Here is a 27,104-nt window from a genome sequence, read left to right on the forward strand (position 1 = left end):
ATGTTATTCAGATACCCCGCTGAGCAAACTATTGCTCTATACTAATTTGAATTAATAATACCCCTCCCTTTCTGACATATTTCTGCTTTTCTATGTTCTTGTTTCTGAGTTATCCATGTTAACGCATACATATAACGCATACATACACAATACTGTATGCTTTATACTTTACGACATGCTTTCATACATTTTATATCCTCTCCATGATAACCTCCGCACAGGGGCACTGTCGTCTTGGCTACCATTGAGGACACTGAGGACTTGTCCTTTGTTTTTTAGACTAAATTTGACTGACTCACTATCGACGCACCCTATTTTTTCCCCCGATAATGCTACTTTGTGAACAACAAATCCATGTTGAAATCAGCAGGACGAGCGCTAGTTAACAGGAGGTGCCATTGAGTTATTATTATTATTATTATTTATTATTTTTATGATGCGTTCGAGCTCTACTTAGTAAAAAAGAGTATTGGACAAAGTTAAACTCTAACGTTATCGTGATGTGTTCAAATGTAATCTTGTAAACTAGTGTTGGGCGACAAACAGTTGTGATGTTGATGTTCACAGCAATATAAAATGGATATTAGAGAGGAATTATGAACTGTTCTTCTATTGGTTCGATAAACGGTCAGTCTTATCATGCCAGGAACTCTGGGAAGTAACCACAGAACTCTGCTGTTTTCAGCCCTGCTACTAACCGATATTTGTACTATAACATGTTTAAATGACATCATATAATCTATGCCGAGCCCCTCCTGTGTGACACAAGTCATCCCAGTAACCAAAACAGAGTCACATGTGAGGAGACTGACATTGGAATAAATAACAGTTTCTCAAGTCATGCCCCCTCTCCAGTTTGCCTTATTGAATTAAGACACATAGTTTGGTTTATGAGACAAGGCGAGCCTTGTCCTCGTCGTATGGACAGCCTCTGGCTGAGTGTGGTGCTGTCAGGGTCCGACGGGAAACCAGAGATGCGGGGTCACACCAAACTCTGACAAACACTACTACCGGGGCTGACTGAATAGGCCGTTGTGACAGGAACTGATATACTGGAGGTTCACCAGTTCCTGTCACTTCCTCAGTGTGTTTATTTTTGCCCATTCCACCTCTCTGCCTTCCAGCCTCACTCCCACTTCCCCCAGTCCCTGCATCTCTATTAAGCTTTACGGCCAGTCTCCATCCGTCCACCAGGTGACCTCAGACTTTCCTCATCCTGGTCACTTGACTCCCACATCCTCATTCACAATGTCAGTACATATACCAGCCCTTTTCAGAAGGTCATTAAACATTGTATTTACCACTATTCTGCTCTGTCAGGAATCAATCGTACCTATTATGAAAACACCCTTAGTGATTTTGAAAGAGCTATGCATGCTTTTATCTCGACCTGACTTGACTACTGTAATGCCCTTTATGTCGGTGTCAGCCAGGCCTCCCTCTCTCTGTTACAGTTGGTCCAGAATGCTGCGGTGCGTCTTTTAACAGGAACGTGCAGGTGAGAGCACGTTTTCCCTGTACCGGCCTCCCTTCACTGTCTCACTATGCCTTTTAGAATTGACTTGAACATTTTATTGTTTGCCTTACCTTCATTAAATTGGCTAGCTCCAACCTATGGCTCCGACCGAGCTACTAGCATCATATGAAACTAAAAAAATCTAAGGAATCCATTGGTACCAATCATGTCATACTAGCTTATCATGAAGGAGGTTAAATAACGCTCCAAACATATGCTAAATTTTGGCGAGGAAAAACTGTCATTGCAATTTTCAAAGGGGTCCCTTGACCTCTGACCTCAAGGTATGTGAATGAAAATGGGTTTTATGGGTACCCACGAGTCTCCCCTCTACAGACATGCGGCACATTAACAGCACTACTTTCTATATTATTGTCCTTTGTCTTTTAAACATATCTTTTGTGTTTTTACTGTGTCGTTTTTATGGTTTTTGGTATATTTTTTTTATTTTACAGCACTTTGGTCAGCTGTTGTTGGTTTTAAATGTACTTTATAAATTCATATTTGGATTGTATTGGATGTGCTAGCCAGCCTGTTGTGATTCAGTGTGTTTCCCTCTTCCCAGAAAAAGGCTGGTATTCAAGGCCCGCCTGTCAAAACAGCAGCCAACCTGCACACATCTCAGCACGCATGAAGACATGTTCCTCATTCTCACACACACACACACACACACACACATTGCTCTGTCAAGCAAAACAGGGTGGAGAGACTCATGAGGGACGGCTGTTCTGGATTTGTACATTCATGGGAATATGACTGCACAGATGGGTGTGTTTGTGTGTGTCTTCTGGTTTTAGTTTAAGTATACAGTATATATGAAGTGTTGGAGCTTTCTTGCAAAATGTGTGTCGAGATGCTTTAAAGGTAAGACACGGTGCAGCAAGGTCAAACTTTGACACATGCTCCCCAACCTGGCAACCCCCCACTGATTCCTCTCTATATTTACAGAGTGTAACTCATTCCCTTTGTGTGTGTGCTTTCCGACAGCTCTCTGGGGTGGGACGTTAACCCAACCTGGCAACCATAACTATTATCAACTCAGGTTGCTCCCAAAACGTACAAAGGTTGTCATTATCACCCAACCTGGCAACTGTCTGGTTCAGATTCAGGAGCTGTCATTTTACTGAACGTTGACCTCGCAGGTTGCAAAGGTCATTAGAGTGAAAGTCAAAAGAGAAAAAGGCTTCAAATGATGTGTCCTTTTAACCTGGGGAATGTTTTCCATCAGCAGATGTTGACAGCTCCGTTTCCTCGACGACACGGCGGCAGTGTTGACTTAATGAATGTAAGTTAATGAAAGCTATAACCAAGAGACGCATATTGTTGCATCGTAGTATACAGTGGGTCTAGTTTTGCTCCATGAAGATGTGGTTCTCCTTGTAGTGACGTCCACAAACACAGTAACACAGCTGGTGCTGCTCTCCGTGGGCCTCTGCAGCATTCTGGTCCGCTCTTTGTAGTTTGACATGCAAACAAATGGGGCTAAATGAGTCATCTTGGGCTTTCTATGAAGGCAGTATTTTTGTACAATTCAATTTTGTGCAAAAGCACGCCCGGTGATAAACAGAACGAACACGGGAGCAGCACATAAAATTAACCGAGAACATAAAAAACGCTACTGTGGTTGATTGTTAAAGATACTGCAAAATGTCAAATACTTTGTCTGCTGATGAAATCAGAAGAAAGCTTTATGCATTTTTGGACGTTAGGTAAAGTGTTCGAACACATTGGACGCTGCACTTTGTCCTGTTTCAAAGCCATCGGGCAGGAATGTGGGTGAGGACTGGAGGAATTCCTCTGGAGCCCCAGACTCCTGCTGGCTTTTACAGCAGGCTGAAGTGTATCAACACACCTTCAAACACACGTGTTGCTTTCCCAACACATCCAGTAGCAAGCACAATCACTTAGTAACACGTGTGTGTGTGTTTTTTAAATCCGGCTTCTACCTGTTTTCCGTATGGTACAGAGTAATACCCTCAACATTTAATATAGTACTCTGCTCTGAATATGTTCCTTTGGCTGTCTGATCCAGATGAGTTTTTGCAGCTGGATTGTGTTTTTGCATCTGTCCATACATATGTATTACTTTTTGAGTACATATATGCCTAGTAGTACCAATACAATGTCCAGATGTTTCATATTAAATTAGTGCCATACAACCCACAGGCTACAGTTGAATACTTTTAAGGCTCAGAAATGCTTAAAAACAAAGCTAAGGGAGATGAAGGGAAATCAGTCTCAACTGGGCTTCAAATCACTGGGATAGCAGTGCGCACACACACACACACATACGCAGGCTCACCTTTCTTAACGGGAAGTATACGAGGGATGCTGACGTCAAGCTATTATAAATCTCAAGTCACACAGCGTCACAGTGAGAAGCGAGTCAGCTCTAATATCCAGGCCTGGAAGTCCCATCATCATTATCATCATCATCATCCTCACCAGAGTCACTGAGCTGTGCGTGCGTGAGTGTGAGTGTGAGTGTGAGTGTGAGTGTGAGTGTGAGTGTGAGTGTGAGTGTGTATATGCAGACTTGAGTGGTCTTATAACTGCAGCCAAGGCTGTACGTCCATATGGCCATGCATGATTGTTGTCTGAGAGAGCTTTTATTTTGAAAGCAAAGACCATTCATGTTATGATGTTTCATGATGAGTGTCAGTGTAACACATATTTTCATCATGCAAGTCACTAAGTAAATCTAACAGCACTGTCAGGGGCTATCTAACTATCTCTCCACAGTCTTTCTGTCAAATAGTGAGGGGTAGAAAAAGAAGAATATTCCAACCAAAGGATCTCGGAGCTGCGTGCTGTCCACCTGTAATCACTAGGTGATGAATGCCTGATGAAAAGAGGGAAATGTAAATAGTACAGTTTGACTTAATTCAGTTTCCATCCCTTTAGTCTGCCGTCCAATCATCATATCAACAGGCTATTTTACATAATTACTTCTGTGCATTAACTCCATCACCACATCTATTTCGCTGTTTGAAATGTGTTACTTCCATAACTACACCTATACTCCCAGGCAGCACAGCTGGAAATGGAGTAAGTGTGAAGCGGTCAAGCGTGGATGTCGGAAGTGTGTGCGTTTGAGGTCACTGGCTCCAGTCTCCATTCTCCCACTGGGATTTTTTTTTTTTGTGTGTGTGTGTGGGGGGTTACGACAGACAGAACTATCCCTCTGTCTCCTACCACATAAATAATCTGACTCCTAGGCTTCATTTCTGTCAAAAAGTCGCCTTTAAACAACCCTAATGCCTTTCAAAATACCCTTAAGCCCTTAAGTCTCCCTCAAATAACCTTAACCTTCCATACACCCCAGCTAATTAGCTCTAAAACTACATCTACACAGTTAAAAAAACCTTCAAAACTGCCCCGGGGCCTCAAAATAATCCCTCAAACTTTCAACCCCCCAATTTAAGAAATTCTTTGTAACCCTAAACCCCACCTTAAAAACAACCTGAGCCTCGAACTAACCCGTCAAAGTTAGGTGACTTAGTTGACCCCCGCCCCTCCTCACTGAAAACAACTCTCTAGTACTCTCATACTTGTGCGTGCATGGATACATTTGGATGAGATCGAGGTAACCAAACCCCTGTACGTTGGCCAAATAGACGCAGGCTACAACTGCAAATGATGACGTCTAACATTTAACATTAAACTCTTACAATTCCTTAAAGATGTAATAAAACGCTCATCAACTATCTTTCTTTAATAAAGAGCCCTCTGCTTGATAGTAAAGTGGCCAATTCTGAGAAAATAACAGCCCGGTAGAATTCCTTCAACCCATTGCAGAGATACATTGCAGCAAGCAGTCCCATCAGCGCTATATAAAAGCCATATGCTCCAACAATGCGGTGGGTGATCCCGAGGATGGAATGAAGTGAAATGACTTCATCTCTTTCCACAGAGTCCAAGATGAAGACTTTGGGTGGAGGAGGTGGGTCACAGAGAGAGAGAGAGAGAGAGAGCCTGGAGAGCAGAGGATGTTTCATCATCCCGTATACGAGCTTTCTGTCACATGGTATTTATAGTTCTGGAAGTCATCCGTGTGTGTGTTTGGAGTTTCGTATTTATGAAAGTTCACAAAAAACACACACCTCGGTTACCCGCCATGCAGGCGGATGGTTCTGTTTGGCATGCAGGTATAGGAAACTGAACACGGAGGCTTATTCAGCTTTTAACCAACCAAAGAGGGAGTGTGTGTGTCAGTGTGGTCAGAGCTGGCTCCATCCAGCCAACCAGTATTGAACCAAATCCCAGCTGCATTTCCTGTCTGGGAACCAGTCTCAAGAGGTCATACATGCTACTGAATATTTCTAACACCAGTAATTATTCAAGTTCCAATTTCAGTTTTAATAATATCACTTACATTAAAAAGGTATTAGTTATTATTCTGCCAACATATGACAACATGTCATGAATAATTCTTGCTGTATTGCTGTATTATGATACTGTCATTGCTTTGTGCAAGTGTTTTTCTCACTTTTTAATTTCTGACATCTCAGCCAGGAGATTATGTATTCGATTGTTTGTGTCTGTCTGTCCTCGGCTAATCTCGCACACTGCTGGACCCATCAGCCTAATATTTTTTGTGCTCATTTATGAACGTATGCCTAGCACTCAGAATAGCAAATGACCTTCACATCTTCACATTACTACCATCTGGTCGGAGATACAGGACTCTAAAACAAAGAGCTCACTTCTGGAGGAGTTTTGTCCATTCTGTAATAGCAGCCCTGAACAAAACTGCCTGCCTGTTGCCACTATACTTCCAGGTACTCTTGTTAAACAAGCCATTGGCGTGACCAATAGGCCCCACAGTGCTTCACTGCGACTTCATGCCCACTGATCCTAGACAGGTCAAATACAGAGAGGTTTGATTTTTTCCACGCAGGTCAACAAAAGGTAGCCTTCTAAAAAATCCAGAAAGCAAGTCAATTTTGAAGTCGATCCTGAGATCCTGGTTCGGTGCGACCACACTAACGTTTTCCAGAGATTTGGGCTTCTCTTCTCCGTCCGTACACGCTAACAACGCTCTCCCTTTTCTCTCTTCCAAGAAATACCGAGAAACACAAACACCAGTTTGAAGCTGAAATCTAATCTCAAACACTTTTTCTCACCAACGTTATATAAGTCATGTAAATAACCATGTTACTACCGGGCTCTGCTAGGACATCAAAGAGGGCTGGAAACACAACCCCACATAAGAGCCGTAAGGACCATGTAAGGGCAAAACCAGAAGTCCACATGATTCATGTTAGCAAAACCAACCGTGTTCAGCCATGAAACACGATCTGATCACTAGGCTAAACCTCTTCTTATTACTGAAACCTCACTAAGTCTCCTCTGGTTCTAAATGACAGAGCAAACACAAGCTATAAAGGGACTGATTAAAGAGTTATTCCAGTAATGCAAAACATGTCTTCCTCTCACACAAGGGTTGGGTAATCTATAGGCACATACCATCTTTTGGTAGAGCCATTTTAGATGGTTGGATTGATGCTGCATCAGCAGTAAAGCAGGATTCAGACACACAACCGCTCAGTCACTGGAATACATCACCAGTTGTAACCTCAGAACTTTGTCGAACTTTAGAGATAGGACGAGGAGATCCAGACGGATCTCAGAGTAGAACCACCGGTAGTCAATTTATTTTATATAGCCCAATATTGCAAATAGTAGTCCCAGCATCTGGTCACCCCGTGGCGGTAATAAGGCACGTCTAACTGGGAAGAGATGTCAGGACAGGTCCAGAACACACTAGACTAGAGGATTACATATCCCGCCTGGCTTAGTTACGCCTCAAGATTCCCCCAGGAAGAGCTGGTGAGAAGTCACCACTACCCAGATCATGATGGAAAATCGATGGACGGCATTTCAGATGGATAAGAACAAAGGAACCATGATGTCTCTTTCAACGTGAGTTTTAATATGTTGGAAAAAAACAGAACCTCTTTTAATTGGATGACTGATTCCATTGCTGTTGTGCTTCCAAAGTTTCCAACGCACAATCAAATTATCACAGAGGACATAACAGCTTACAGAGTATTTATGGACTGACTAACCAGATTCCTTGTGGAGGTCTCTGTTCATTACGAGACGGGTTACTTTCAGTAGGTGACTCCCATTTGTGGAAATGCCATTAGAAAAGCCAGCACTTAGATAAAAACCAACAAAATTGATTTTCTTATTTTCCTCTTTGGTGAGAACTGGAGCTGAAGACACACTGCCAAGGGAAACATATATTTTGAAAGACACAAATTGTGCAGTAAATCCTGAAAGCTATATAGGCCCAGATTTACAGTCTAATGAAAGCAAAAAGAGGAGCATTACAGATGATGAGGTAATGAGAAGATGGTGATGAGTTTCATATGTCTTGCCTAACTAACACATGCAGTGCACGCAAGACAGAGGGAGGAGGACACAGTACATGACAAAGACCATGCAGCAGCTTTTAAAAACCACATAATCGCACGGATGCTACATGGCAGTCTAAACACCACGAGGACTGCTTCTCCAACCAACAGTCAGTGGAAGACTGCTGGTTAGAGACATTATTGCATTATCTATACTGTTATAACTTATTTATCTTAAACCATGCTCATATATCCATTTATGCAACACAAATAAGTTTGTTATGCACAGTATTTAGTGCAGCAGGTTGTGATGTCATGCTACAGAAGCAAAGGTTTGCATAATTAAACTTAAAGGTCCCATATCGTACTCATTTTCAGGTTCATACTTGTATTTTGTGTGTCTAATAGAACATGTTTACATGCTGTACTGTTAAAAAAACACTTTATTTTCCTCATACTGTCTACCTGAATATACCTGTATTTACCCTCTGTCTGAAACGCTCCGTTTTAGTGCATTTCAACGGAATTGCAACGGAATTGCGTTGCTAGGCAACAGTTTGGGTCCATGTTAACTTCCTGTCAGCTGATGTCATTCACATACACTGCAACAGGAAATAAACTGGGACACATTTAGAATGTTTATGTTTAAAACCGTGTAATGATCTATATATTTTATATTTGTGACATCACAAATGGACAGAAATCCTAACGGCTTGTTTCAAACGCACAATTACTGAGTACGGGCTGTGTATTTCTCCGTATATTGAGCGTTTTGATAGTTTAACAGTATTTACATAGCACTTAAACCTGCTTTATAATATAAAAGACATGAAAATCGCACTTTTTACAATATGGGACCTTTAATAAGAATAAAGAATAAAGAAGCTGAATTCGGGGGGGAAATGTCTTATGTGACACACAGTATACTTTACATGGTTTACCACATTCAAATGGTCATGTGTTTTGGAAGGCAATTAGAACGTTGCTGTCCCCCTGATCTGAATGGGTCAACAGAGCCAATCAGAATCAACTCTATTGGCCAAGTATGCAAGGAATTTGACTGTGGTTCTTAGTAGCTCTCAATATACTATACTTAAAGAGTGAGGCTGCTAGATTTGGAACCATCATGAGACCAAGAAACATAACCTATGCTCATAGAGTTCTGCAGGGATGACGTATTTTTCTAAAGCCCCGTTTCCACCACAGGAACTTTCTCCTGGAACTAGGAACATTTTGAAGTTCGCAGGGATAAATGTAGCTGTCAAACAAACACAGCGCCGCTGATTCAACAACTTTAACTTCGGACTAATTTGCCTAATCTTCACAGGTCTTTAAACTGCAGTAGAAAACCAGTGGGCTGAAGGAACATTTTAGTTCCTTAAAAACGTTTTCCCAGGAACCAAACTACTTTTGGTGGAAACCTGGCTTAAGCCAAACCAGAAGTAAGCATTGCCACAGTTTGGAGCTGAATTCCAATAAAGTAGAAACTGAATGTAATTCATTGAAACTGTGAAGTGTCTAAAGCTACTTTCCCTTCCATAAATATGCCCTAACAGCACAGAGAGCATACCAGTCACACGAGTCCGACTGAATTATGAAGGAAACCTCTGTGAGAATTAGGGATGGGCAGTTGAGAACAGGGAATGGACTCATTCATACGGACGGCTGGTGAAACTTAATGAGTGACTCAGCAAGGCAGGAAGTGACTTTATAAATCTGTCACTCGCCATTTCCTCTCACGGGTCACCTGTGGCCCATTGGGCTCAAACACTTCCATGATTGAAATTTTCCTTCCTTCTCTTCCTCACCCCTACGTTACCTTTTTTTTTTTCATTTGAGAGTAGAAAATGCAGTTTGGGTTTTTAAAATGATATTCAATCGCTTTAAATTGCACCATTTTGATGTAAGAAACGACAAGTATTTAAAGTGTCATAGCAGCTACACAGGAGACGTTACAGTATGAGCTGGATAGGACACATACACACACTGCTGGACAGCAGGACAACACATTCAATGTAAATGTGCATGTGCACAAGAGGTAGGGAAAGTGAAGAGAGGGCTGAACAGAGGACGATAATAGGAGAGAAATCAGAGGAAAGGAACTCCTGAGGCGCTGAATACCTGGAGCTACACACCTGCCTCACACACACAGACACACAGGGCAATTCATTCTTATAAAGAAATGGACTGGAAGACTTTTGAATGGGAATGGGATCACATTCCATCCAATCAGTGAAGCTGCAGCCTTAAGAAAGACTGAGTTTGTCTTGTTCGACTTGCATTCTGGTGTGAAGGAATGCAGAGGTGATGGGCTGGGGTGGGTGTGTGTGTGTGTGTGTGTGTGTGTGTGTGTGTGTGTGTGTGTGGGTGTGTGTGCGTGTGTGTCTGTGTGTAATACGCACAGTGAACACCCAAAACAGAAGAACAGCTGTGTATGAGGCATAGCAGGAAAAATGTGATGACACACAACGCAAATCTAACACCTTCAACATCTATTTGTCTTTTAGATCTTGACGTCAGCCTGACATGTAATATATAGAGCGACACAGATGAGCAGATTCTACACTCTGTCCTCCATTCGGACTGAACCGATGCAAATCTATAAACTATTGTAGTCCATTTATATGAAACTAACTCTTTTTTATTGCCGGGATGAACTTGGCTTGAGTGTAAGTGGACAGCAGCGGGTGTTACTGGGGTTATCAGGTTCAAGAACTGTCAATGAATCAGAGACACAGCACCTCCGCGTGGTTTTATATCTAATGGTAGTGTCCATGGAATTAAGGATACATATATAGTAGACATAATGCACTGTAAACACATAAAAAAGCCCATTTTCTTTATTTTATTATAAACTATACATAAAATGACAGCAATTTATAACCCAACCAATACAGACATTTGTGGCTGACATCGATATTTATAGTTGAAATTATTCTTTTTTTAGTAAAAACACATAAGACAGAACAATATTTTTGATAAATATTTAAGAATTTTGATAAAGATATGTACTGAACGGGACATTTTACAGTCGAAACAGACATTTCTCAGTGACCTCTGGTGGACACACTTTGTAATAGTTGTTAAATTACTTAAAGCAGATTTTTTTTGGCATTTATGTGCAGAAATTTGTTAACTATTGGACAACATATGCAAATATACTGTTTTATCTGTACCCCGGCAGGCACTAGATAGCTGTCACGGTAGTTTGTGGAGCTTCTAAACTCCAAAAACGTTGGCGTAGATGTTCGATTTGCCATCTAATATCGTAAAACGGACAATATTCTAAATCTACACAGTTGATTTCTCGCCTCAAAACATTTCAGGAGTGTCTTTAGTGATGAAATAGTGACGAAAAATGTAAAAAAACAAGCCGTTTTTGGCTGCTATTGTTGTAACCGTAGCCTGTACCGATCCAGTACTTTGCATTGTGGGATACAGTAGGCGAGGTAGACTGCGTCGATGCATACTGGAGATTTTTTCAAAATCAGTACTGTTGTATTATTTAAAATAGTATTATCACAGGAAAACCTCAATTTAAGGCCAACGACTAGAAAAACAGACAATCATTTTCAGTTCAGGTCACAAAAGAAAGGGTCAAATCCCCATACTGGTGGTTAGAGATGACATAAGTCCTAGTTGCTGGTGAAACATCCTCTAAATAGTCTGTCTTTGACTTAGCCTTGCATCTGTGAGCCATTTAGCAAACTGCAGCTATGGCTTTTAACAGGCGCTGGGGTGCCTCCTACAGATGAACACCCTCACTGCTCACATTACACCGCTCCCTCAAGGTAAGTGAGGTTGAAGCTCCATCCGCTTCTCTTTAACTGCATCTACTTTGGAGCCGACCCAAGCCACACCACTTTTCTCCGCTGGCTTTCTCCTTGGATGTGGCTGAGGCGCTAACGATACGTCGCTCTCTCTCATCCCTCTATCTCCGTCTCCTCATCCCTCACTTACAATCGCTACCATGTGGGGGACGCTTGGTGGTGTGTGTGTGTGTGTGTGTGTGTGTGTGTGTGTGTGTGTATATGTGTGTGTGTGTGTGTGTGGAGTAGGCCAGATTTTGGATATTTCTGTCTCTCATCATCACTGATCACTCTTGCATGTACTCCTAAAGAACACAACAAGCAGGAGGAATATGCAGAGAGGAGAACACAGAGGAGAACACAAGGAGATAAGAGGTGAGTGATGATGACGATGACGCCGTACACTTCTTCATACGCTACGCCGTACACTTCTTCATACACTACGCCGTACACTACTTCATACACTACGCCGTACACTACTTCATACACTACGCCGTACACTACTTCATACACTACGCCGTACACTACTTCATACACTACGCCGTACACTACTTCATACACTACGCCGTACACTACTTCATACACTACGCCGTACACTACTTCATACGCTACGCCGTACACTTCTTCATACGCTACGCCGTACACTTCTTCATACACTACGCCGTACACTACTTCATACACTACGCCGTACACTACTTCATACGCTACGCCGTACACTACTTCATACACTACGCCATACACTACTTCATACACTACGCCGTACACTACTTCATACACTACGCCATACACTACTTCATACACTATGCCGTACACTTTCTCCGGAGAGATGCCTACCACAGCTTTAAAAGACGTAATCGGAGTTTTAGGTGAAATAGAGAGAGCAGAGATGAAGTGAAAAGAAGGCAAACAAGAGGGAGAGGGAATGGAAATAATGGGAGTCTGTGGGGATGTTTGATGGACATATTTTATAGAGTGGATGAGAAAGACAGAAGAAGAGTGAGACAAAGGCTCCCCTGTGTATCAACCTCCCTGAACCTGCACACACACACACACAAGCAACTCATACCCCCTCAGACGGTGACTCACAACACGGAGATTCATCTGTTACATTCCCCGACATCTTCTGCCTTCACACACACACACACACACACACACACACACACACACACACACACACATATAGACACAGCACAAACACCCCGATATCTCTTTCCACAACCAAAACACAGCCGTCCTGACTCGGTGCTGATGTTGAAGTGTCAGAGATATGTTAGCGGCTCCGCTGACAACCTGCTGTTTCACTTTAACAACAAACTTCCACTTGGGACAACTTCCTGCTCCCGTGTGTTAACAGTCAGAACAAAACATGTCGAGTCCACAAAAACACTTCAAGGTCCACTATCGTCAATGTCAAACTCACCAATCACGTGATATTTTTAAGTAGTACCGGCCCTGAATACCTCTATTTCTTTAGATGACAAACTGACAGTCCATTGCTAAAGCTTTTCCTTTAAGAATTAAAAACATTAAGTGAGACCTTTCATGTTCTATGGCTGTAGGATGTTTCAGTGTAGTGCCATCAGTCGTTAAACAGTCTGTGTCACACCTCCACAGATAATCCCTGAGAGGAGTCGGAGTGTGAGGTGAAGAAAGGGAGTGATGGTTTGCTGAACTTGTATCGACAGCAGCTGAACTATCCAAACACATTAGCTGTGAGCTGCAAATGCCGGCCGTGTTCTAACTTGAAGTTCAGCACCTCGGCTTCGTGACACGGGCATTGCGATCGTGCATTTCGTCTCTCGCAAGCACCGACAGGCATGAAAGAGAGAGAGATCGGGACAGACAGAGATGTGTTCTGATGAATCACCTCTGAGCTCAACTTAGATAGCAGACAGCAGTCCTTAATATTACTGAGAGACCAGACACCCCTCTCATATCAACATATATGTATATGACCTGTTTAACTTCTGCTTATAATACTATAATAATAATAATAATAATAATAATAATAATAATATAATCATTAAAACTACTATTTTTTTTTTTTTTTAAATGAAAGCAATTCTTTAAATAAAAAATACAATCATTTATTTCATAATCATTTGAATAGTGTGTTTTATAAATAACCACGCTAGATGACAATAAAAAAAAGTAAAAGGATAAGATTTCAAGTTTTGACGGTTTATACTGACTTTGGGACGGTTGAAATAATTTTTTGGGACCGTGGTAAAAAAAAGGTTAATCTGGAGCCTTGTATTCTAGCTGCTATAACAAAACAAAACTAGAATTGCACTCGGAGAGCGCAGACCTCCGCCAAGGTGCCTGACTAAAAACAGATCACAGCTCACAGTTTATTATTAACACGGTGTGTTCCCGTTTAACGTATCGGCGGATGCCTCTCTCATTCAGCAGCCTTGTTACGTCTGTATAACGTTACACTACGTTGTCTCTCATCCCGTCATCTACCGCTTTTTACTTTCTCACCGCAGGCAGCCAGCAGCTCCCGCACACACATCCACAGACGTATCTCTCTGCTCAAAGAAGGAGGCGGGGTCACGCATCATCAACGCGTCATCAGTCCCATTGCGCATGTGTTATACCCTGTGGTCTTGATGCTCAAGCTGATCGGATTCCTTAAAAAAATCCCTGAATCCAGATCATGATCCGGATCGCCACCAAAATCTAATGGATTGTTCATTGTGCCACACCTCACCCCTCCAAAAACTTTCATTGAAATCAATCGCGAACTTTTGGAGTAATCCTACTAACAGACAAACAAACGAACAAACAAACTTAGTGAACAAACTTCAAAGCCCTAGGCGTTGGCGGGGGTAACAACAACAAAACATCGGTATTGGCCGCATAGACAAGATGCAGCAAAGCTTCCTTCAGTACGAAGGTGGAGATACAGAAAATACACTGCACAAATACACATTTTTCCACCCATAAAAGAAATAAATAGTCTTAAAATCAGATGGGGTCATTAGAGATTGCTTGTCGTCTCTTTAGCAGTCAATAGTCAGAATGACACATTGCACATGCATGCACACACCGCAGACCAAATTTTCATAATTTTTCTCCTCTTTATGACTTCTGACTATGAGACAAGAGTCTTCACCTGCAGGCAAACACCTGGACCCGAGACGGTAGAGAGAGGTCTGCACACAATGAGAGAGAGAGAGAGAGAGAGAGGGGGTAGGGAGAGGATATTGACTGGAGACAGACAACAGGCTGGGAATGTTGGCCTAAAGCGAGTCACAGTGGGATACTGTATGAAGGAGAGGAGGAGGGAGGAAGACAAAAGGAAAAGCTGAAGAGTAAAGAAGAGGAAAGAGATAGCAAGGTGGAGCAGAGACAAAGGGAGGAGGAGAACAAAGGGAGGACAAAGGAAATGAGTGTAGAGATGGTGAGGATGGTGGAGAAGGGAAAAGAGAAGCAAAGAGCAGCTAAATGTTAGAGTGGAAATAGAAATGCTCAGTCGTACCAATTATTTCGGTTATGACTTTTACAATAACACCTCAGTGCTACAACTTGAGTATCATAAATGATGTAATTACAATATTTTGGGCAGCACTTGAAGGCCACAGTTGTAGCAGGAGGGAGAAAGTGAACACGTCAGGGGGGTTATACTGACTGAGGGGGGGGGCTGCGTATCAAATCTCAGCTCACACTGTTGCTATGGCGATCTCAACACACACACACACACACACACGGGACCCAGATGTCCAATAGTGATGATGTCATCAGCAGGACCGTCAGTATTGACAGGGTTGGAATAATGGAGACAGCTGCTCAGAAAACTCAAAGCTCATGTAAAGTAGTCGAAGCCTGTGTGCATAAACACATAGTTATAGCGATGTCACCATGCACGACATTTAATACCAATCAGTACCACTGAAATTCCATGAGTCTCAATACCAATTAGAAAACAATTAGAGCTAGTGTTAGGAAGTTAAACAGATCATATTTCTCTCTCTATTATCTATTTTTTATATCGCTGTGAAAACATCTCCTTCAAACATCTGGATTCATTCAAGTTTCTCGCCAAAAACTACATTTTAAAAGATTCAATTTTACATTTTTATTCACCTTATGCTGCCCCGCCCTTTTCTTTTCAGTTATGCAATGTGTACGTTTTTAGTACCCAATGGTTAAACCTGCAGTGTGGACCTCTGTCTCCTCCTTCTAGCATTGAGAGTAATCACTAAAACACCGTTGTTAACATATGCTTTTGTACGCTGACCGACATCGACATAAATTTCTAAATTTATTTGGTTAAACTGATCACATATTGGAAATTTAAATGGTTACTTTCTCGCCTGAAAAAACAATAAAACGTATTTTTTTAAGGCTCAAAAACAGATTTTTGGCAACTAATGTGTATTAACACTGGCAACGGGCGACGCTAAGCTAAATAATGGCACTTCCGCTCTAAACGGAAGTGAGAACACAACATGACGCAATGCGGAAGCGCCCTAGTTCAGGCAAAGAATAAGGTGAATAAAGCTTGAAGGCATCATAATGAAAGTCATTGCAACCTCTGTTAACATTAACTGGCTTTCCTCCTGCTGATTTCAACACAGATTTGTTGGTCACAATGTGACATTATCAGGGAAAAAATAGGGTGCGTCTCCTGGACTCGTCGATAGTGAGTTTACTGTGCCTGCAGTACTGTAGAACAACGAGGAGCCTACTGTCACATTTTCTGAATTTTGGCATCGTTTCGGTAAGCTATCGAAGTATCGGTTCTCGTGACATCCTTCCATAGTTATGTATTAAGTATTAGTAGCTATTAGAGATGTATCTATCCTATTTGCTTGTTAAACAATGTTGTCTTATAGGTATCCCAAAATGTTAAATATTGTACGATGTTAAAATGACCTTCTTTCTGCAGTAACAATACAGAATTCCCTTGACTATTACTATGTTTAGTAATATTATATTGTGCAAAATCTGAAGTTCTCAAGGAAAATATTCCATTGTTGGCCAGAAACTATTCAACGTGATCTATGCAGAGTGTGTGTACACAATGTGAAAAGAGAGTATATCACTAATCTCATTGTGATTCCTGTCAAGGATGGAAAAAAACATCATGAGACTCCAAGTGTCCGTTGAAGCTTCAGGCTAACCCCTCTTTGTTTACTGTACGTCTCTCTGTGTGTCTGCAGGTTACATCGTTGGATCAGAGCTCCATTCTTCCTACAAGCCAGCCGGATGTATACAATTTGTCTGCCTGCTATTGTCCATTGTCATGTAGTGACCGCCTGTGGTTAAACTGGCCTGGCCTTGGAAAGCAACAGAGGAAATACCTCAGGCACACACACACACACACACACACACACAAAAACACACGTACAGCAAAGGGTAAAAATAAAAGACAAAAGGCTGAACAAGTATAAAGACTTCTTGGAATTCAAATTGAAGGCAGAGCCAAGTCAGCTACGGTTAGAAGAGTGGAAACAACAGCACACAAACAGTCCAAAACATATTCTAGAGGAACAAACTCACTACTCATCAAACATGAATGTGTATTCTAATGACCGAGATGTGTCGTCTGAGTATCCAAAACTGTCAAGTTATTGTAGTACAGTCAGCTGCTTGTGTTCGAGAACTTTGGCTTCCTTTGTAGGAAAACATGCTTTTAATTCTCTATGGTCTCTATCGTCTCTCTATGGGTCTACGGTTAAGAAAAGGCAACATCTGTTGGTAACAAAACTCAGGTATGGTATCAACACTAATATAAAAAAGTCATACAATAGAAATATGTCAAATTATTACATTTAAAAGAGGTGTAACCTGTTTGCATTAATAGAAACTAAACAAGTGCTTTTGGCTGGAAATCAAACAAACTATCATCTTCTAATTGTAGTAATAGTAATAGTAATAATGCTCAGGATAAGGAGGAGAAAATACACATCAAGCACATACATCATTTCAGAATGAATTCTTGACTTTGTGCTCTTTACCTTACACTTTAAATATTGGTAACTCAGGTTTTGTTTGTCTTTTTTTGCTGTGCAAAATAAATAAAAAATGTTTGTCAGTATGTGCAGATTAATTGATTAGTTGATTAACAGAATATTACCGGCAACTATTGTGATTATTGAGCAATTGCAATTGATTATTTTTTGATGATAGTAAACTATATATTCTTTTCGGTTTTGGACCAATAGACAAACCAAACCAGCACTTTGTTTGTAGTGCATTTCATGGACCAAGTGATTAACTGTATAATCAAGAAAAGAAAATAAACATTAATTGCAGTCCTAATTTCAAAACAACACTTGAAAGCAGCAAATTAAAAAAGAGACAAATGCTGTATAGGCTACAGCCTAAATGAGCATGTAAATGGATGGCTAATGACGGTGGCTGAAGTCAATTTCATTGTCCTACTCTTCCTGATCCTATCAACAGCTCCAGCTTAATTACTCTGTAGGGTTGCTCTGTTTCTATTTGACTAATTGGATTTGTCACACAGCTATTGAGCTGCTGGAGCATCCTCCTCCTCCATCCACCTCCGTCTGTTGCCTTCAAAGAGTTGGCAAAAAACCATAACAAAATGTCTTAACATCCTCAAAATGAAGATGTCCATAATCGTTAAATTGATAAGCCTTTTTCCTCTCAATAAAGACCTTGGGAGCTCTTGTCTGGAGGTCACATCATCATGGGGAGTTGACAGGAGATCCAGTCTTCCAGCTGCTCCCCATCCCTCCTCCTTCTCCTCCTCCTCCTGCAGGGCTGCTGATGCTGCATGGGAGCAGCCTCCAGTCTCCAGCTCAGGGTTGCACACACCCAATTAATCACACTCCTCCCTCCTTTTCCTCCTCCCTCCTGCTGTCCTCTCTTCTCCTCTCCTCTCCTACCACATGGTCCTTTGTACCCCTTCACAGTCCCATCCACAGCACTGAAACTCCTGTATTTACACTGACTTATACTGACTTCACTAATACACCACAATAACACCTTTTTCAGTCAACTGCTTATATGCAATTTTTCATAGGCTATATCATAAAATAGCATAAAAAAGAACTAGTATTAAGCATTACAGTAGGATGCATATCACATGGACCCTCACACTTTACACTATACATCCTATATACCACTTTATAGACATATTACATCTTATCTTATCTTATTGTAGGGTTGTTAATGAGACTAATAAAGACACCAAAGTACACAAAGTTGACTATAAACCACTTTTTTTCTTAAGACATAGCTCCCTATAGGGATTATATGTCAATATTTAGCAAAAATATTTAGATATTTTTTAATTTTGGACATGAAATAGAAGCCAACATCCTGTCCCATCATCACTCTCTCCTCCTCTCTGGATGGACCCTGAAGGCAGCACCACAGAGCAGTTAACAAGCAGAAGACTAATGATGAATAAAAAGGTTTTTAAAAACAACAAACCTTTGTCGTTTTTCTCCTTTTCCTTTTCCATGTTCTTAATAAATATTCCTCTCTCGCACTGGTGACAATAGAGAGAGACAGGGCGGGTGCGCCTGTCCACAACCCCCAGCAGTGACTGACAGCTGCGTCGGCCAATTGTATAGGCTATACGTCACAAGGAGGCGGGTCTTGTGTGGGATGTGGCTCATTAAGGTGATTGGAGCTAAATAGGATGTATAGCTTCCGGTTCCCTGTTGGATTTAATTGGATGAATCATTCAATATTAATGAGAATGTGTTTGTTGAAGGATTAGAGAGCAGGATGTGGTGGAAGAGAACCAAAGTAAGATTAAAAAGCAATTTCATCCAGAGAACATGTTGGGAAAATCACAACAAATACAATTTTTAAAGATAATCTTCACATATGTTCTTAATTCATCTTCTTTCTTTATTATTGTTGTTGTTTTAATAACAATCCAATAGGCCATTTCAGCATTTTATAACCAGATTAAGACTCAACGTTGGATTTATTTCATTACAAGATGGACATCAGCCATAACAAAGCATTAGACCTGTGATCAGACGCTCTGTGATTTGTTTTTAGCTATTAATAATAATGAATGCTAAGTAATTAAAGAAATTCTCAGGATGTAAAAAAAACGTCACTCTGTCCTTGGAGGCAACGGAGGAAACACAAAATGCAAACGATGAGGATAAATATTGTTTCTCACTGTGACTGTTACGCAGCAGGCTCTGAGCGATGTCCACGGTGTTGTTTTCTCTGGTCAGAGGTCTGTTTGCCTAAAGAGATGAAAGGTCTCTCTGCTTGTGTAACCCCCACACACACACACTCTGATGTAGCATCCCTTTAGCTACAGTCACACATGCTCGGCTTTTTTTTGCTGACAAATTTAAACATGTTTGAAACAGCTCAGATTCTGGTTGTAACCTTCGATTACTACTTGTGTTTTTTGTGTTGCTCTTACAGTACCATTGGTTCTATCAGCTGGATCTAGATCCTTGTTTGTGTTGTATACGAAATGTCAAATGTACATCGCTTTGGACTAAAGCGTCTGCTCACGAAATTGTAGAATCGTTGCTATTATAACGTATTCACCAAAGCAATAGCTGATATGGGAACATGCTGACATTGCTAAAAAAACAATATCTCCAACGTTCAAGAAACAGACAATCAGACATGTTGCGAAGAAGCCAATACTTTGACCTGATTAATTCCCACTTAAACGGAAAGTAGGGCACACCTGTAACTGTTGCTAATAATTCATTGCACTGACAGGAAGTTGCATTCTGCGCACTGATTAAAAAACAGAAAAGCCAGAAATAGGACACTTTCTGCTGCATGTGTGAACATGGCCAAAGAAAGATGCTTTCATTGTTAAAATTAGATTTAGGAAAACTGATTAACGGCTGGCTGATTTTTGGTAATTTCTCCTGATGGAGCCTGCTCTTTATGGCACATGTCTAATGTTAATATAGTCTATAAATCTGACACTAACCCTCCCAGCCACGGTGTTTCTACTCATCTTCTTTTCTTCACACAATTCTCCGTCTTAAAAAAACATCCACACACCAATACTGTATGTTACACACTTTACTTGAAGTACTGTCATTCCAGGTCGTTCTCATTCCCAGGGCATCAAATACCGACACTTTGTCACGGACGTCGGCGTTCGATATCCAACGCACATGGCACCCTTTAGCGTCGGTATGAGACGCACCAAACTTTCCATTAACAACAATGTAAACCCATCCGCGTCAATACAATCACTCAGGGAAAGTGCGCCAGGAGTGTGGTGACGTAGCTTTAACAGCGAAAAGACAAGGTCCAACAAACACAGAGCTTTCATCCAGGAGACCGCTGTTCGCGTCCCGTGCGTCACGTTACAATCAGCTGTTCGTTCGTGTCCCCTGTTCACTACGTTCAGCGTCATTTTCACTCTACAAACGTAGTAGTTATAACCCCAAACGTAGTTTTTTCCTAAACCTAACTATAGTGGTTTTATTGCCTGAACATAATTTGTTGTTTACTTACTTATACAACATTAAGCACGTGTTCACTGCAACAGAAAAGTGTGAATCCGAAGGGGTCTGACAAAGTGTCACTTTATGACGAGTCGGGATGAGAACGCGTTGGACATTCACGTAACAAACTCAAGCACTCCGATCCATAATGACTCTGTGGTTTGGATAAAGCACTTTAATAGCAGATGAATATTAGAAAGGGGGACATGACGCTTTATGACAACAGTTAGTGTGTTACTGTACTTACAGGAGCAAAAAATTGTTTTGACACTCAGATTAAACTCAAAATTTGATATGTTTCTCTCTCTTGCGATGCTATTCATTCAACACTACAGCCTTAAGATTTCAAAATAAAAATCCCTTCCTTAAACGCAATTAAATAAATACCTATAACACAGGCTAATGTAAGCAGCTGACCTGGGCATTTCATTTGCTGCAGAAAAATAAATCACTCAAACCACATGGATGATGTTTTTCATACATTTCTAATCTGAGGTGTTGAGGTCATTTTACTCATCCTCATGCATGCCTGAAGAGTTATACACCATGGCTTGTACACAGACAAATATATCTGGTATATGTCCAGTATATGTTCACATACGTCTCACAGTATGTTAGTTGGCGAGCTGATCGGCTTAGAAATCATCGAGCAAAGCTGACGGAGCTTTTTTTACTGTACGCGACAATGCTTTCAAACAACAAACATATAAAGAGTTAAATCTCTATCTGAGACGGTATAACACAGCTTAGAGTATTGAGTTTTTAAATCAAGCAAGACCCCCACTTGTTAGGCCTTAAGTGCTGCTGCAGGTCTGTGAAGCTTAACAAAGTCAGCATGGGCGTTTTTTTTTTTTTTCTGGTAACAAAAAAAATCATGATTTTCTCTCAGCTGCGTCTCATGATTGGTTTTAATGATCCTTTTCTCCAGAAGTCAAAAATAGCTTATAAAAATAATTTCAATTGTCTGTGTTTTGACGTGAGGGCATGTTACTCTGGCGATCCTATACGTTTGACACCTTTTGCACACCCTGAAACCCTGAAACTGAACTGTATGTTTCCTGCAGGGCGCCTCCTTAACCCCCCCCCATCACTCCTCTATCTGTAATTCACCGCCATGTTGTGGCCCCTATCCAGCCTCCTATCTGTGCTGATTTATGAGATGCTTGTGTAAGGATATGGAACCGCATATCAAAACTACCCGGCCATCCTTTTCTCAACTTCTCTGATGGAAAAGTGAAGGAAAATTGGAAACAAAAGTGTACGATATGGTGCTTTTTGACAGTTTTTGAAGAAAGAGTGTTTCTTATCCTCCCGTCTTTGGCCTTGACATGCTCAAAACAGAGAGTGCGTAGAAGTCCGCAGTCTCTTCACTGTCCTAAAGTAATGGCAGAGTGTAAAAATGAACCGGCTTGACAATGTAACAGTCACTCAGTGCAGGGAGAAAAAAGCTGGAGAGACAGCGAGAGAGAGAAAAAGGCAGAGCAGCAAAACAGATAGAGACAGATAAGATGATGGAAAGTGGAGATATAAGCAGGTGAAGGTGAGATAAGAGCAGAAGAATGAGCACATAAAACAGTCAGAACCACAGACACTTGGAGGGGCAGGCCTGCACGAGAAGTATAGCTTGTAATTAGCGAGTAATTATTTTGCCAGGGTGTATGACAGCGTCGAGATGCAGAAACCCCAATGGGAGGCGAGGAGCATCAACACAGGCCATGCAAACGCAGCTCCTCGTCCTCTTCTGTGAGGTTGTTCAGTCAAACATTCGGACCACATTGCATACAAAAAGCTTTAGATGCTGCCTCGTCATACATCGTGACAAATGTTCCAGATGGCATTGGCGTTTTAACAGCTGGAAAGTATAGGGGGGGTATCATGGTGGTGCATATATATCGATATTTCAAATGGGGTTTTTCTTTTTCCGCTTCCTTCCTCCCCCCACTCAGGACAGAGGCTTGTTGTTTGAGATGCTTTTTTTTTTTTTTTCTCGGTCTAAAAAAGGCGCGCCTTCTTCTTCATGTCGTTCTTCTTCCAGAGGGCCATGCGGTCAAACTGCTCCAGGGTCATGCCGAAAACCCGATGGAAGTCCTCGGGAGATAGGTGTCTCTGAAGGAAGAAGCGGAAGGAAAAACATACTTAGCGCAAAAGACCGACTGTATATTGTACATGAAGCAACCGTCCTCACTACTCATTTAGTGTTTTGATGATGAAGACTGGAGATTGCTTTCCACCAATGGTCAACATTGGTGTCTTTTTACCAAGAGGGTGATCCCTCTCTAAACTCAACTAAAGGCTGGCCCACACTGAAAGATTTTTCAAATCATAACAGATTTTGAAAATGTGAGAGACACACATAACAACATGTTATGTTAAATTTAACAGTTTATTTCCAATAGTGTGTGGAGAGCAACGATTTGGACGAAACAGCACACCACACACTAACAGATTCATTCATGAACAACAAGAGTCCCCACTTGAATGCAACTCACAATGAAACATGACTTTGATTGTGGCAGGAAGAATTAGCGATGTTACTTTTTGCACTACTTTGTAATGAAAATTCACGAAGGAAGGATGCATGAAGTCATGGAGACACGTTAAATAAACACTCGTGTTTGTGGCAACACCACAAATCAACATGTTGGTCCTCTATTTCTGAGCTCCACTGGCTATTGTTCTGCGTCCTTCGGCTGTCCTCGGGGTTCCCCGCACACATACAACAGGATATCCCATCGTAAATATTGAACATGTTTGAACATTTACGGTTTGAAGTCGGTGCGGTCCAGGATGAACTTGTAAAAAAACAATCTTAACATACCTCCCACCACAGGAATATGTGTAAAGATCATCTTTAGAACCATCAAACAATCAGGGCAGTTATGCACCGTAGATGCATAGACTTAAAAAAACACACTGCCACAATGAGGGGGTTGCCAGATCAGCAAAATTCTCACATCAGTGATTGTGAATATATTGACAAGCAACTAGCCGGTATGAAAACTTGTTGAATTAAAACTCCAGGAGGGCTAAAGGGTTAACACTAAAATAACACTACTATGTGGTAAAAAACAAAATTAAATCGAGCAAGTGAGTGTTTCATTTCTTGTGAATTCAACTTTTGTAAGAAGGAAATTGTTACTTTTTCAAAAGTTAGATATCAATTTCAGGGCATGTAATGATAATGTAAAAGATGGCTAGCTAGTTTACGACTCAACTTGGTTCTCTGTGTTCCCTAAAAGAATATCAACACAGTCAAATCCATTCAATCACAGCAACTGCATTGACATTATTTGATTTCAGTTTGAAATTTTGCTGCTACATGTTGGAGTAATCAAGCTTCTCCTCTCCGTCTTGTTGAATTTTCACTGGGCGTCACCACATGAAACATCCTCTGTGGTTCTCTGGCTCACTCAATCCAAACTGTTCTACCTGAACCAGTGAGATCATTCCTGCCTCCAGGCCAGCTGCTGTCTGGTAAATCAGTAGCAGCTTACTCTCAGATCGGCGTCACATAGAAGAAATTCACCCAATCCCTAAGATCATGTTTGTGTTCACCACATAAGCAGGCGTTATAACGCCTTCTGTGTTGAGTTTTAACGCACACCACATTCTGCGCCTCAGAAGTTCATCCAAACTAAAGCTCTTATCCAAAACACAGCCTGGAACAAAAACATGCATGGTATTGATTTAGACCCCAGAACAAAAGCATTTTATTGTAAAACTTTGGCTACACTGTGCACAGCAGGTGTGCGTCGATGATAGTGATAGTAAATTAGAGGCAGGCTGTATGTGTGGTAGCCAATCGCCTGGTTTCCATACCAACCAACAGAGGGAGGAATGTGGAGAAAAACATCCAGATCCCTTTAATGTTTAATAACATGCAGTTTCGTTTTATTGTCAAAAACTGTAATAATTTGGCATTAAAATGGCAAAATTCAAGGGTATGTAAAATATGTGCAACATATCGACGAGTGTATATTTAAATGTTCATCGCTTTACACCTACAGTTGGCTATTTGGTCATTACAGTGCATTAAAAACAGCTGAAATCACCACATCCTGACTCCTCTGTGCTTAACACACAGACACTAGATAGATGGAACTTGATAACAATATTCATCTCTCTCTGAAAGAAAGCAAACAAGGGCATTTCCAAAAACTGTTGAACTATTCCTTTAAGTTATGCCTCTGCACTGTGCACTAAAGTTGCAGTAAAGGGTCAAACATGTCCCATTTGGCTGCATTGCCTTATGGTGAAGTGTCTCCGTCTGGGCTCTGAGTTTTGATTCGGGTTTAGCTGCTGAATAGTTTGGGTAAACCAGCAGCACTTTGGGGTCAAGGATCAGGAACAGCGGTGGCTAAAACAGAGGTTGGAATATTTCTCTCTGAAGGCTCACGGGGGGTTCTCATATAAGGGTTACTGAGGGTTTAAATATTATAAAAGGGGGGTGTTTTGAGAGGAGGTCCTCCTCTCAGAAGAGGTTACATGAACCTTTTGCCAGCGCTGCACCACAAGATAAACCACAATTTCAAGTTTTTAAATGGGGTTTTAATTCTATTTGGAGACTACTTTACAAACTAAAATACTTCCTGTTTTCAGCTGGAGAAACTTAATGAAAGCTCGGAATCTGTAAACGGGTAGGGTAAGAATAACAGCTGCAGGAAATTAGTTATTATGGGACATTAAGCCCAATTGTGCTTAATTCTTTTTATTTCCAGACATGAAACTTGGCGTGACCCAGTAATGTGATAAAACATCAGAAAGTAGAACCAATACTGCTACCAATTATATTCACCTTCAATAACTTAATTTGGATTGAATTTACGGAGTGTTCTTGCAGCTAACTCCACCACACCCAGAAGTCACTATTGAAACCATTGAAACCGTTAATCTGCTGCTATAACAGCTTCACTCCTCTGGTTTCAGGCTATTCCACCTAATTTGCATTTCAACCACAAGAGCATCAGCGAGGTTGGGCACTCCCAGGCTTTATCAACCAAAGGTGTTGGATGTGATTGAGGTCAGTAGTCTGTGTAGTCCAGCCAAGGACCAAACCCATACTGATGCAACAGAGCAGAAAGAACAACACTGTCGGATCAGAGTATACTGTAACATTAAAGGGTTCCCCTAAATGAAACTAAAAGCTCGATCTTTCAGAGGTTGTAGCGGGCTCAGTTTTAAAGCTAGAGTGAAGATACTGGTATCATATGAAACTAGAAAACTTAAGGAATCAATTAGTACCATGACATACTACCATGTCATAATACCATGCGATACTAGCTTGACAGAAAGGAGGTTATATAACGCTCTAAATTTGTGCTAAATTTTGGCAAGGAAAAACTGTCATGGCCATTTTCAAAGGGGTCCGTTGACCTCTGACCTCAAGATATGTGAATGAAAATGGGTTCTATGGGTACCCACGAGTCTCCCCTTTACAGACATGCCCACTTTATGATAATCACATGCAGTTTGGGGCAAGTCATAGTCAAGTCAGCACACTGACACACTGACAGCTGTTGTTGCCTGTTGGGCTGCAGTTTTGCACAATAGAGCATTTTCTCCGGCTTTTAATGAGCTGTGGATAAAAGGGAGAAACAGCACAGAGCAGGGAAGAAGAAGATTCAAGCTCACCTCCAGTCTGGTGCGGTCTACTTCTCTGGGAAGCTTGATTTTCACTCTGTGCGTCACTGCCAGGATTTCATAAGGGTATATCTGGAACACACACACAGAAAGCATCGCGGGAGATTTATTAGGGAACAACAATTATAATCCAACGTCCAAACAAAGCTGCCAAGAATATTATTTTGTTGTAAAAGTATTAACAAAATGAGGAAAATCTTACCTTGTATTCTGAGAGAGGAGGGGGGAAAAAGAGAGAAAGAGAGAATTAATCTGGTGGAACAATGAGTTTTATTTGAATAGCAGAGCCATTATGACAACTACCATAATAGAGCCTGGAAATAAATGACACCTTGTGGACTCG

General features: G+C 41.2%; 2 protein-coding genes and 1 long non-coding RNA gene across 4 annotated transcripts in view; all 3 read right to left on the minus strand.

Moving 5' to 3' along the window:
* The window catches only part of afap1 (actin filament associated protein 1), a 77,846-nt gene extending 58,623 nt beyond the window's left edge, over positions 1-19,223 (minus strand). For both annotated transcript variants that reach the window (XM_074623545.1, XM_074623543.1), the window contains exon 1: positions 19,101-19,223. In XM_074623545.1, the coding sequence (XP_074479646.1) occupies positions 19,101-19,131 (31 nt within the window). In that variant the 5' untranslated portion in view covers positions 19,132-19,223. The remainder of the gene's footprint in view (positions 1-19,100) is intronic.
* A 315-nt stretch (positions 19,224-19,538) lies between these two features.
* LOC141760627 (uncharacterized) lies at positions 19,539-20,798 on the minus strand. The gene is made up of 2 exons (XR_012592410.1): positions 19,627-20,798; positions 19,539-19,592 (listed from the first exon to the last, which is right to left on the minus strand). It is a non-coding gene; the product is annotated as an uncharacterized LOC141760627 (long non-coding RNA).
* Positions 20,799-21,280: 482 nt separating this feature from the next.
* Positions 21,281-27,104, minus strand: part of ablim2 (actin binding LIM protein family, member 2) — an 84,651-nt gene continuing 78,827 nt past the window's right edge. The window contains exons 21-23 of the mRNA XM_074623554.1: positions 26,964-26,971; positions 26,753-26,833; positions 21,281-23,227 (exon numbers count right to left, since the gene is read on the minus strand). Coding sequence (XP_074479655.1) covers positions 23,114-23,227; positions 26,753-26,833; positions 26,964-26,971 — 203 coding nt within the window. The 3' untranslated portion in view covers positions 21,281-23,113. The remainder of the gene's footprint in view (positions 23,228-26,752; positions 26,834-26,963; positions 26,972-27,104) is intronic.

The sequence above is a fragment of the Sebastes fasciatus genome, chromosome 22 (genome assembly GCF_043250625.1).
Source record: "Sebastes fasciatus isolate fSebFas1 chromosome 22, fSebFas1.pri, whole genome shotgun sequence".
In the NCBI taxonomy this organism is placed as follows: Eukaryota; Metazoa; Chordata; class Actinopteri; order Perciformes; family Sebastidae; genus Sebastes; species Sebastes fasciatus.